The sequence below is a fragment of the Microtus pennsylvanicus genome, chromosome 10 (genome assembly GCF_037038515.1).
Source record: "Microtus pennsylvanicus isolate mMicPen1 chromosome 10, mMicPen1.hap1, whole genome shotgun sequence".
Taxonomy (NCBI): Eukaryota; Metazoa; Chordata; class Mammalia; order Rodentia; family Cricetidae; genus Microtus; species Microtus pennsylvanicus.
In genome coordinates, this window is record NC_134588.1 from 31,605,865 (window position 1) to 31,618,640 (window position 12,776).

The 12,776-nt window shown below is 44.6% G+C and overlaps 1 protein-coding gene across 1 annotated transcript in view; it reads left to right on the forward strand.

Annotated features, from left to right (window-relative positions):
* Positions 1 to 330: 330 nt before the first annotated feature.
* Positions 331 to 12,776, forward strand: part of Kif14 (kinesin family member 14) — a 74,431-nt gene continuing 61,985 nt past the window's right edge. The window contains exons 1-4 of the mRNA XM_075988109.1: positions 331 to 577; positions 1,975 to 3,158; positions 4,945 to 5,199; positions 8,639 to 8,726. Of these exons, the coding sequence (XP_075844224.1) occupies positions 2,083 to 3,158; positions 4,945 to 5,199; positions 8,639 to 8,726 (1,419 nt within the window). The 5' untranslated portion in view covers positions 331 to 577; positions 1,975 to 2,082. The remainder of the gene's footprint in view (positions 578 to 1,974; positions 3,159 to 4,944; positions 5,200 to 8,638; positions 8,727 to 12,776) is intronic.

The following is a 12,776-nucleotide window of genomic DNA, read 5'->3' on the forward strand; positions in this document are numbered from 1 at the left end:
TAGTCTATGTTATCATTCAATGACTTGCGTATGAAATACCAGAAGTGCTATTATAATTAACGTGTGGGTACATGGTCATTCACAGTAAGTTTTCTAGGTAAGAAGACCATAGCTTCTTTAAACCCTCAGGTCCCAGCTCTAAACTCTAAGCACCGCTGTCGGGTTGAGTCCGGGGCAGGCGCGGGCCGTCGCCTAGGAGACGAGGGCGGGGCCTGTTTCCCGGTAGAAGCTGCGCTTCCGGGGGTGGGGAGGCGCGAAGGCGCGGCCCTTGACGCTCGTCCAGCAGCCAATCAGGAGGCGAGGCGCGCATTCAAATCGCCGCCGCGGCGGGAGCCTGCTCTGGGAATTTGTGACTGCTGAGGGTCTAGGAGAGAAGGGAGGCTCCGGGCTGAGAGCCCTGCGGTTGCTCGCCCAGCGGGACTGTGGGCTCAGAGCGCTGCTGCTGCTCGCCCAGCGGGCGGGGTTGCGCGGGGGGCGAGGCTCGGTCCCGGGCGAGGGGCGCGGGGCGCTCAGCTGTCCGTCCGGAAGCCGAGGGCAGCGCCGCGGAACGTGCAGCGGCGGACTCGGTGGTGTCCAGGTACGCTGTCACAGCCTGGTGTGACTGCTGCAGTCGCCGGGAGCCTCGGCCTGTGGTCGTGTCTGACTTTTCTTGTCTTCCTTCCAGCCCTCTTCGAATTCTGATGGCGAAACCCCGCAAACAGAAACCATGTTGATTTGTGCAAAGAGCAAATGGCTTTTAGTTGGAGTGGGATTTTCAAGACCCAGGGATCTGTGGTCCTTCATTTCCCTTCATAATGGGCTGGTTCTGTATTTTCCGTTGAAAGTTTAGCAGTGTATTCTTAATAGTTGGACTCTTTCCTTTTTTGTTGCTAACGATGTCTCTTCTGTCAAACCTTAAAAGACGTTTTAAAACGAGCTTCTGGTAATTTGTTCCTTGATTTGTAATAATGTCTGAAATAGCTTGAATCGGTGTCATTTTATAAGGTAGACTCGGGAATTCAGTTTTAAAGACTTTGTTTACATCCATTTAAGGAGCATGTTGAAGAGCCAGCTAGCAGCTGGCAGTGTGCTTGCCCGCTGTTCTGTTTTAAATAGTGCCTGATAGGTATTGTTGGCCTATCTTTACCTATATTGATGCACATGTCTGTCTAGTTTTTGCATAAAAAAACCCAGTCCATGTATCTAATTTGAGGGGGAGTGGCACCAATGACGTGGGCATTTACATGGTCAAGATGGCCTTGAAAGTTCCATTCCCCCAGGTCAGCCTCCCTGAGGCTGGAATGACAGGCCCAGGCCATCACACCTGGCTACACATGCTTTTATAGTCTGTAATGCCTATGGCACTTCTTTGAGACGCCTGCCTCGTGAGATCATATTTTTCTCCTTTGTTGGCATTCCTGCATTTAACATACATTAACAAGTTTTCAGAATCCTTCTTTGCTGCAGACTCTGATTTGATGCTATGATTCCAAGCTGGGGATACTCAAAGCATGCTTCCATACACGTTGGGGGTTTCTTAAACCACTTGACTCTTTTGCCTTGAGATAAGTCACCTGTGAGCACCTACTAGCTGATGGGAATAAGGCTGGAAGATCTTATCTTTGAAGTCTGCAGCATCTGTGGGTGCCTGGCAGAGAATGGAACCGTCAGTAAATATTTGTTGAGTCACGAGTGAAAGCCTTTTGAGGGCTGGTCCGACGCTGTGTGGAGGGGAAGTGGGAGGTAGAGGCTGTGATTTAGTCCAGTGCTTACCTCTGAGAATTCACTTCTAGAGTGGGAGAACCTCTCTATTTGGAAGCTACTAGCTACTCCATCAGCTAGTAGGTGCTCACAGGTGACTTATCTCAAGGCAAAAGAGTCAAGTGGTTTAAGAAACACCCAATGTGTATGGAAGCATGCTTTGAGTATCCCCAGCTTGGAATCATAGCATCGAATCATAGCTGCATAGTAACCGTTTTTTTTTCTTTTTTATAGTTGATCAGATATTTTTGGAAACTGAAAACTACAAGATGCCCAGTGATCAAACAAGCGTCCAAAGAACTTAGACTCTTCACTTCCTTTTTAGAAGAACTTGCTGCCAAGATGTCAGTAAGAACTTGGAATAACGGACACAGCAGCGGAGGCCTGGAAGGCTACCAGAAGACCTCATCGCCAATTGGCCTCACCCACAGCAGCCGACTTAAAGTGCGCTTGAAGTCAAACACGTCAGAGTGTGAAAATCGTGACCCACTGTTGAGCGCTGGAAGCAAACCCAGAGACATAAATAGCACTTACGTTATCTCTGCCTGTAAAAAAGAAAGTGAGATGCCCGTTGCCCCTGACTCCAGTAGACTGACCCTTCAGAGAAGGGCTACTTGGAACAAAGAATCGTCCTTACTTGGTAGTGAGTTGGGAGACACTACTAAAAAAACAGCAGATACAAGTCTTAGGCTACAACGTCGTCAATCGAAAACAGGTTTCGTGGGAAAGATGGAAACGACTTACACGGTGGGAGGTGACACAGAAAACAGCCGTGCTCCACAGGCCACTAGGACGGAAGCAGAACTTGTAAGTAACAACACGCGTGCCGTGTCGTCTGTGGTTTCCGGGGAAGGCTCAAATGACATTGGAGTGACGGTTGGTGAAAAACGCACAGACGCATTTCCTGCCCTCAGTTCCGTAAATGAAAGGGGGGCAGTTAAGAACTCAAACAGCGGAGCGCCTGGGGGTCCCCAGTGTCAAGCTGGTGTTGTGCGATCAGGTCACCTAGCGGGGAAACCGGTGGCCGTGGCGAGCAAGCTGGATGTCCAAGTGTCAGGAGCAGGAGACTCACACCATGGAAATACTGTGAAGGACATTGTAAAAAATGTCAATAAATTTGGAAGCTTAGAAACAAGGACTCCGGGGAAATGCGTTGAACCCAGACTGGCACCAAGGCGTGACCTGCCTCCACCGAAAAGCCCAGCTCTCTCAACCCTGAAAAACAGGATGGCAAGCCCTCAGGTGAAACCCAGGCCCAAAAGTTCTCTTCTGGCAAATAAAAGGGAACGATCCCAAGAACGCACACTCCCTCCAGAAGAAAAATCCGCAGTTCAGAATACCTTCGCAGAAGCAGACTCCTTCAGAGTAGAAAACAGCCAAGTGACAGTGGCCGTGCGGGTGAGGCCTTTCAGCAAACGGTACGTAAGTCAGTCCTACGCTGTGACGTGTCCTTAATTCCGCTCTGCTGGTAAAGCCAGGGTAGTAGTCATGTCTTTAAAGTTGGCATTTTCCAGCATTGCTGGGAGTTGAACCCAAGGCCTCATGTACACTGGTGGTTGCTCTAGCACGGAGCCACATCTCTAGCCCACCAATGTTTAGGCTTAGTTGTAGTGTATTGATTATTTTTAAGGTAGACCACAAAAATGAAAGGCTATTTTGTATCCGTGCTTCTAGATGTATTGCTTTCAGAAACGGAGCCAAGCGTAATTGTGTACACCTTTAATCCCAGCATTTGGAAGGTGGAGGCAGGTGGATCTTGGAATTCAAAGTCTGCCTGGTTAACAGGACAAGTTCCAGGCTAGCCAAGGCTACAGAGTGAGGCCTGAGTGAGTCACTGAATTCTCTAATGCAGTCTCCTTTCAAATCCATGATTTGTGGTGCTTGGGAATGTCTACCTTTCCTTTAAAAAGAGCCACACCAGCTCATAGCTTCCTCAGAGAGAACTTCCCCAAAATGTCCAGAATGGCCATGTCAGCAGCATCACCTGCGTTTGGTATGGAGCGGTGAAAACCGCAGAGGCTTATCACACTTGATTCTAACGGCATGGAGTATTTCCCTGAAGGTGATTGTGGTTGCCATAGTCACAGATTAATGATACGAAAGTCAGCTGAGTCTGGGGGCCATGCCTTTAATCCCAGCACTCACAGATGGAGCCCTAAATTCAAGGCATTTTAAATATCCTAAGGGAGGCCAGTAAACTTGTCCCAGGATCCTTCGATAGTGTGACGGGTATCTAAGTGACCGAGAAGGGGGTATGGTGATGCTGTTTCTGTAAAGGAACCCAGAGTTTGAACTGAAAGACTCAGCAGGTAGAGGTAAGGTCATAAGTTCTGCAAAGAACTTTTTAGCAAAAATGGTGTTGCCATAAGGGGAAGGGAGTGCTGGTGAGTTGATCTGAGAAAGTCAAAGAGCCAATGAAAGCTTCAGAGTCGTGAAAGGAAGAGAGGCAACAGAGAGCTGGGACCAACCTCACGAGGGATGACTACAGCTGGAAGAACCTGGGAGTAATGGACCAAGTGCCCGGCTCCAGGCTCATCGGAGAAGCTCTGAGAGCTGGGGGTGGGAGGGAGTGGCTATCGTCAGATTGATGAGACAGATGGTTTGGAGGATAAACTAGATTTTAAAGCTGATTCTTGGGGAAAAGAGTGGGAAGGGGAAGAGACTGACATTTGGACAGGTGATGGTGTTATTTTACTGAGTGGGGATTTTGTAAGTCTGGAATAGAAGGAGGGTGACTGAGGGAATCTCACATAAGGAAGGACCATTGTATGGAAACAGTGACAGCCAGAAGACACTTCATATTTAAATTTGTCTTACTCCAGGTTCATTGAAATTGTATTCATATTTTATACCAGCTCTATATAGTTTTTTCTCCCATCCTTTTTTGTAGTATAAAAACACATTTCTTGATTTGAATTGAAACATATACATAGGATAGGAACTTTTTATAATTTTTCCATAGGAAGCTTTAAAAATTGGTTTGCTGACCAAGGAATTTGAAATTGCATTTCGCCTTGAGTAGCTGCACAGCATACATTTTGGAAACCCACTGACCTTGACTTCCTGATGTTCTACGTAAAACTAAAGAATTGTCTCGCCCTGAAGGAGTGATGACCTTAAGCTTCGAGGGGCCTTTCTTGTGTTCTGTGGAGATGGCATTCATAGTAACGACAGGTACTTTGCTCTGTGTGCTTCTTTTCAAAGAGAGAAGATGGAGAAAGCATCCCAGGTTGTCTTCAGGAATGGGGAAGAAATAACCGTGGAGCATCCCGATATGAAACAAGTTTATAGCTTTGTCTACGATGTTTCGTTTTGGTCTTTTGATGAGGGTCACCCTGGCTATGCTGGCCAGACGGCTGTGTACAAGACGCTGGCAGCGCCGCTCCTCCAGAGGGCTTTCGAAGGCTATAACACCTGCCTCTTTGCTTATGGCCAGACTGGCTCTGGGAAGTCCTATACGTAAGTGATATCGATCATGCAACTATTGAAAAAGGCTACATTTTCTTTTGTTAGAAGCATCATGGTTGTAGAAAGAATACAGTTTTTTTTAAATTAAATTTTTTAGAATTTATAGTATGTATGCATATAATGTGTGTGCATGGGCACATGTGCCATGCGTATTTGTGCATGAGTGCATGTGCCATGCGTATTTGTGCATGAGTACATGTGCCATGCGTATTTGTGCATGAGTGCATGTGCCATGTGTATTTGTGCATGAGTGCATGTGCCATGCGTATTTGTGCATGAGTGCATGTGCCATGTGTATTTGTGCATGGGCTCATGTGCCATGTGTATTTGTGCATGGGCTCATGTGCCATGCGTATTTGTGCATGAGTGCATGTGCCATGTGTATTTGTGCATGAGTGCATGTGCCATGCGTATTTGTGCATGAGTGCATGTGCCATGTGTATTTGTGCATGGGCTCATGTGCCATGCGTATTTGTGCATGAGTGCATGTGCCATGTGTATTTGTGCATGAGTGCATGTGCCATGCGTATTTGTGCATGGGCTCATGTGCCATGCGTATTTGTGCATGAATGCATGTGCCATGCGTATTTGTGCATGAGTGCATGTGCCATGCGTATTTGTGCATGAGTGCATGTGCCATGCGTATTTGTGCATGAGTGCATGTGCCATGTGTATTTGTGCATGAGTGCATGTGCCATGCGTATTTGTGCATGGGCTCATGTGCCATGCGTATTTGTGCATGGGCTCATGTGCCATGCATATTTGTGCATGAGTGCATGTGCCATGCGTATTTGTGCATGAGTGCATGTGCCATGTGTATTTGTGCATGGGCTCATGTGCCATGCATATTTGTGCATGAGTGCATGTGCCATGTGTATTTGTGCATGAGTGCATGTGCCATGCGTATTTGTGCATGGGCTCATGTGCCATGCATATTTGTGCATGGGCTCATGTGCCATGTGTATTTGTGCATGAGTGCATGTGCCATGCATATTTGTGCATGGGCTCATGTGCCGTGGCATATTTGTGCATGAGTGCATGTGCCATGCGTATTTGTGCATGAGTGCATATGCCATGCGTATTTGTGCATGAGTGCATATGCCATGCGTATTTGTGCATGGGCTCATGTGCCGTGGCGTATTTGTGCATGAGTGCATGTGCCATGCGTATTTGTGCATGAGTGCATGTGCCATGCGTATTTGTGCATGGGCTCATATGCCGTGGCGTATTTGTGCATGGGTGCATGTGCCGTGGCGTATTTGTGCATGGGCTCATGTGCCATGGCATATGTATGCATGGGTGCATGTGCCATGTGTATTTGTGCATGGGTGCATGTGCCATGCGTATTTGTGGAAGTCAGAGGCCAGCTTTGTGCAGTTGGTTCTTCTGCCTTTATATAGGTTCTGGGAATTGACCTCGGGTCACCGGGCTTGCCTACCAAGTGCCTTTTTGCCTTGTTGAGCCATCTTGCCTGCCAAAGATTATAGTTTTGACATTGTACAGATTTGGGCTCAAGTCTCATCCGTATTCTATATACAGACTAGATCTGTATACTTAGCCTGACACTTGACTCTCTAGGCTTTACTTTACAAGGTAAATTACCTCTGTTTTGCTATAACTTAGATGATTTTTTTTATTTTCTTTTTTATGTGTATGGGTGTTTTGCCTGCATTCATGTCTGTATACCACATGCATACCAGGTACCTGAGGAGGCCAGAAGAGGGTATCAGATTACCTGGAACTGAAGTTATTAATGGTTGTGAGTCACCATGTTTGTTCTGGGAATTGAACTCAGGACCTTTGGAAGAACAGCTAGGGCTCTTAACCAACCACTGAGTCGTCTTTCCAGCCCTAACTTACATTTTTTTTTTTTATAAACTGAAATTCAAAGAGGAGTGTGTGTGTGTGTGTGTGTGTGTGTGTGTGTGTGTGTGTGTATGTATGTATGTATGTGTGAGTGTATACTATGAGAACTGATAGTAAGGCATCTTAGTCTCTCATGTTTGGCACATCAAAAACTTCAATCTTTCTTGTATTAACCTGTATGAGCAACTGTGAAGTTACTAGATAAAAACATGACTAGAAATTTTGGCCATACACAAGTACCTGGTTTTATTAAGGATATTTTAATATAGACTTTAAGCAGGAGGATTAGAAGAAGGATGCTCAGAAGGACAAGACACTCAGAAGCACAGGTGTGGACTTAAGACATGGTGCAGTACGGTAACTATGGTAATTGGAGTTGCTGACAATAAATTTTATATCTCAAAAAATGCTCAGAAATTTTGGTTAGTTTCAGTATAATAAAATGATCAATACTGAAGTTTTATGCCTTACCAATTACTCTGCCCTGCCCATTCTACATTTTTTTTTAGGTATTTAAATATACCACTGTATCCCATTAATGTGTATAATTACTCTGTCAACTCAAAATCTTAAAACAGTATTAAAAGTAGAGCATCCTGTGAATGGTAGCTACGACAATATTTCCTGTCCTGAAGTGAACAGTCAGAATTTTAATTGACATCAATGACAGTCTTTGCTTGTACTGTCTTGCAGTAACCCTTTCCATTCCTGACATTCCCATTTTAAAGGCTGACTTGATGTTTAACGAGGTTAAGTATCTTATGTGAGGTCGTGGGGCTAACCCAGCAGTATATAAACTGGGTCTGCGGGCTCACACCTGTAATCTGAGAACGTGGAAGGTGGAGGCAGGAGAGTCAGAAGTTCAAGACCTGCCTGGGACTGTATCTTAGATAGAGCCTTTGCCTAGAATACGTGAGAATCTAGGTTCAATTCCCAGTCCACCCCCACTCCTCCCAACAAAAGATTTTCAAGGCTATGTAGTGATTTTGAGGCCAGCTGGGATACATGAGACTCTGACTTGAAGAGAAGTAAGATTTAGATGTGTAGTAGTAGGAGCGGCGGGCTGAGTCCCCGCACCCAGCCACCTGAACGGCTAGCTTTACCCGAAATAATTACACGGAAACTGTATTCTTTTAAACACTGCCTGACCCATTAGTTTCAGTTTCTTATTGGCTAGCTTTTACATATTGATCTAACCCATTTCTATTAATCTGTGTAGCCCACAAGCTGGCTTACCAGGAATGATCTTAACCTGCGTCTGTCTGGAGTGGGAGAACCATGGCGACTCCTTGACTCAGCTTCTTTCTCCCAGCATTCCATTCTGTTTACTCCGCCTACCTAAGGGTTGGCCTATCAAATGGGTCTAGGCAGTTTCTTTATTAATAAGAAATCACTCCCACATCATAGATGGGGCTGATTTGGTTCCAGAGTCTAGATTCTTAGGTGTTAGCAGTGGAATTGTGTGTTCACTGTTCCCTTTCCAGACCATTTCTCCTAAAAGATTTTTTTTTTAGGATTTCCAAAACTCAGTGTCACTTCCTTCTTGTTCATAATGTATTTCTAGGATGATGGGACTTAATGAAGAACCAGGAATAATTCCGAGATTTTGTGAAGATCTTTTTGCTCAAGTAGCCAAAAAACAAACCTCGGAGGTATGTACAAATTCAAATCACAATCGTAACCGCTGAGACCCATTACACGGTCTAAAAGATAGTGTTCTTGGCTCCAGATCACCCTTGTTTGGTGTAGTATGGAGACGGAGGGGAAAGGAGGTCGCAATGCAGGAAAAGTTCTTCCTGGTGGGCAGTGGTAGAGGACTAATCTCTGGTCTCTCTCTTCTCCGCCTTTTGCTCTTGTGCTTTGTATTGTAGCTCGTGCTACCTTTGGATTCTCAGTTCTTCTGCCCTTGCCTCCTGAGTGCTGGGACTCCCGGTGTGACACCTTGCCTCGCTCCTTTCCTTGCTTCTCTCCTTTTGTGCTGTGTAGCGGCTGACAGGGTGGCAGTTAGGTGCCCATATGTGTGTCTCTGTATTCTGGTGCACAGACTGAGCTGAACACAGCAGGCAATGCTTGGACAACTTGAAACAAAGGGTAGTGAAGCCAGCTAGGAACCAGACTCAGCCTTAAAAGCCAGGCCTTGCTAGCCACACTACAACTAAATAGTCCGCTGGCTTCTTGTTTCACTTACTCATTTTGCCTTCAGGAAGGATCTGCTGAGCACCTGCCATTGCTTGTTAATATAGTGGACTAGCTTTGTGTCAAAGTCAATTGATTGTGAGACTCATCAGGGAACTGATGGGAGCCGGCATATGTGTCTTATAAATCTCTCCTGGAGATTCCATATCAGTTGCTCTGGAGTGCAGCCTAAGAATTTCTAGTTTCTATACCTGCATAAGGGAAACTGTTATACTAGGTTTGGGGACATAAGGTCTCTATAGTCAAGAGAAACAGAAAAGGTGGACCAGTGAACAGCCAAGTATAATCAATTACATGCTAAGTCTATTCAAGCAAGCACTGTGTTGTTACATTGTATTAGTCCTTTTTCTGTTATATTATAATACAATAGCAAAGGTAAATTTGTAAAAATAAAGTTTCTCACAGTGCTGGAATCTGGAAGCCCAATATCAAGGCACTGTCACAGTGTGGACTTTCTTACATCATAACATGACAAGGTGTGTAGGCTTGGGTCTTAAAGCCATCAATCCTATCATTGGGTCTTACCCTGAGGACCATACCCGTCCCTAATTGCCTCCAAATAGCGTGCACATGAGAATTTGGGTTATTTGGTTGTCCCACAAAATATTAACTTTTGGGCGATACATTCAAAGCGCAGCAAGCAGGAACGTGAGGGAACTGGAGACAAGTTTTCTTAGTAGGGGGAGCAACTGTTCTCGCTTTTGAAGGACATATTCTGGTTATTGGCTTGGGGAGGAAAAGCAGGAAAGGCATCCAAGCAGAGGAAGAGCAGGCACAAAGATGAGAATGAAGAGAAAATAGGGAGCCTTTGAGAATTTGTAAATTGTTTACTCCAGTTTGAGTGGAATTTGATGGTGGAGAGTGGCAAGAGATGGACGAAACCAGAGGGGCATAAGTAGACTTCATAAACTCGTGCACCTATAGACTGTGCTCCATATATTCCCTGAGCCTAGGAAGGGATGGTGATGTACCTGTCCCATCCTGTTCAGGGCCAAGAACACCACCGTCTCTTGTTCTCAGTGTTTTGCTTAGTTATGAGTTTCTGTATTAATTGTTGTCCACTGCAGTAAGGATCTTCTTTGGTGAAGTCTGGGCACAGCACTAATCTGTGGGTGTAAACATGAGAATTTAGAAGGTAGTTTGACAACATGACTAGGAAGCAGCAGTAAAAGGTTCACCCCAGTACCTATGACCTCCCCAGGCATACCCTTGACTAAGTTTATGGATCCAGGCACAAGTTCTCTGCTGGAGAGCAGACATCAAATCCAACACAAAGCAGTTGATTACTCCGATACCAGTCTTGCCATTATTGTACCAGAGGGTCAGCTTGTCTGGGAGGTCATCACTTAGCTCGCCAGATTCGCACTGAGAAAGACTTGGTGAGTTTACTCAGTCCTACCTTGGCTTCTCCGTGTAGCTAGCTGTATGGGATCCTCAGCAGTAAGGGTTTGCCGTCTAGTTCTGGTAGGAAGCTAAGAGCAATAGCCAGGGCCTGTATGCTTTGGGGGCCTTTGATACTTTCCCATCCAATAGCTTGCAGGGAGGCCTCTCACACCTGGCCTCAAGACTTTTGTTTAATAGCCCATGGCTTCTGGGAGGAACATTATTCATCCATGGAATATACCCCCATTCACTTTTTTTATTATAATTTTAATAAGCTCATAAAACAATTTCCATATGGCCTTTTTATTTCGCCTTAGTTTAATTGCCCCTCCCTCTTCTCCTTTTCCTCTCCTCTCAGGCTTAGACCTGATCATGTTTATAATCATTTTCTCTACCCCCATTTCTCATGTCCAGTGTCCTACTGTCCTCCCTTCATTCATTATAATATTTTCCTGTAAATTTCTTATTTTATGTTTATAGCTGAATTAAATTCCATTGTGTTTATTTACCACATTTTCATTATCCATTCATGTATGGATGGACATCTAACCTGGGGTGCAGCTATCTGTAGAGTACAGTCTTCTGGACATATGCCCAGGCGTGGTACAGCTGGGTCATGTGGCAGTTTCATGTTTAGCCTTTTGCTATCCTGGAGCTTTCTCTGTAGATCTGGCTGCCCCGAAGTTGGTGAGATCCACTTGCCTCTGCCTTCTGAGTTGTACCGCCACACCCAGCTGTCCTAGAACTCACTTGGTGGACCAGGCTGACCTTGAACTAAGAGATCTGTTTGCCTCTCTCCAAGACCTGGAATGAAAGGCACTACCACCGTCTACACTTTTAGCTTTCTGAGAAACCTCCACACTGGTTTCCACAGTGGCTCTGATCCCTTGCCAACAGTAATGGATCCTGTTGCCCCACATCCTTGCCATCATTGGTTTTTGAATAGTAGCCGTTCTAACTGGAGTAAGATGGAGTCTCAGGTTAGTGTTTTTCACTTAAGAGAAAGAACATTTGTATTCTTTCTCTTGAGAGCGTCTATTCAGCTCCATAACTTTTTTAAAAATCAGATTGTTTACTTTCTTGGCTTAGTTTTTTAAATTCCATATATATTTTATACATGAATTCTCTGTCAGATTTTCTCCCATTACTTTGACTGTTAATTTTCTATTAGAGAGTATCTTGATTTCTCTGCAGTGGGACCTTTCTGGGGAAGGCCTTATCCTTAGCAACAAGCTAACACCGTACACATGGTAGGTGAGTACTTAGATGCTTAGGCTTAAATTGAACTTTATCTAGACATTAACTGGAAAAAATGCAAAAACTTGTTTCAGGGAGATAAAATTCACAATACATTTTAAACCATTTTTGTGTACAGTTTAGTGGTGCATTTTTTAAAAATAATAATTCATTTACTTATTGTGGGAGCAGATGTGTCACAGGTGCTCGTGGAGGTCAGAAGACAGTTGTGGGGAGTCTGTTCTCTCTTCTACTGTGTGGGTCAGTAGATCAAATTCTGATCATCAGGCTAGGCAGCAAACATCCTTTCCTAGTGCTCTACCTCACAGCTCCCCATGCTAAATTCTTAACACAGTCTCTATGCAGTTCCCAAAGCTTCCACTGCTCCCAAAGAAGACTTTGAACATATTAAATTGTCATGTCCATTTACTATTTCCAAACTCTGGCAGTTACTAATCTGCTTATGTCTCTCTGAATTTGCCTGCTTTGAAAATTTCATATAAATGGAATGGTATGCTGTATAGCCTGTCTGTCTGGTTTCTTTCACTTAGCATTATTTGTTGGAGGTAATCTGTGTTATAGCAAGTATCAATCAGTACTTCACTCTTTTGACGGCTGAATAATAATAACACAAAAGGCTGTTTATATCTGTTGTGTTGCTATAAACACTGGTATACAAATTTTTGTTTGAATCCTCTGTATTCTTTTGGATGTGTAAGAGCAGAAATGTGAGCATTGAGCTAAATTTGTGCCTAACCTTTGAGGAACTTTTTATCCACGGTGGCTTTATCATCTTATATTTCTACCAGCAATGGAAGAGGATTTCAGTCTCTTTGCATCCTCATCAATACTTGTCATTTTATATATTTATGTGTATGAGTGTTTGC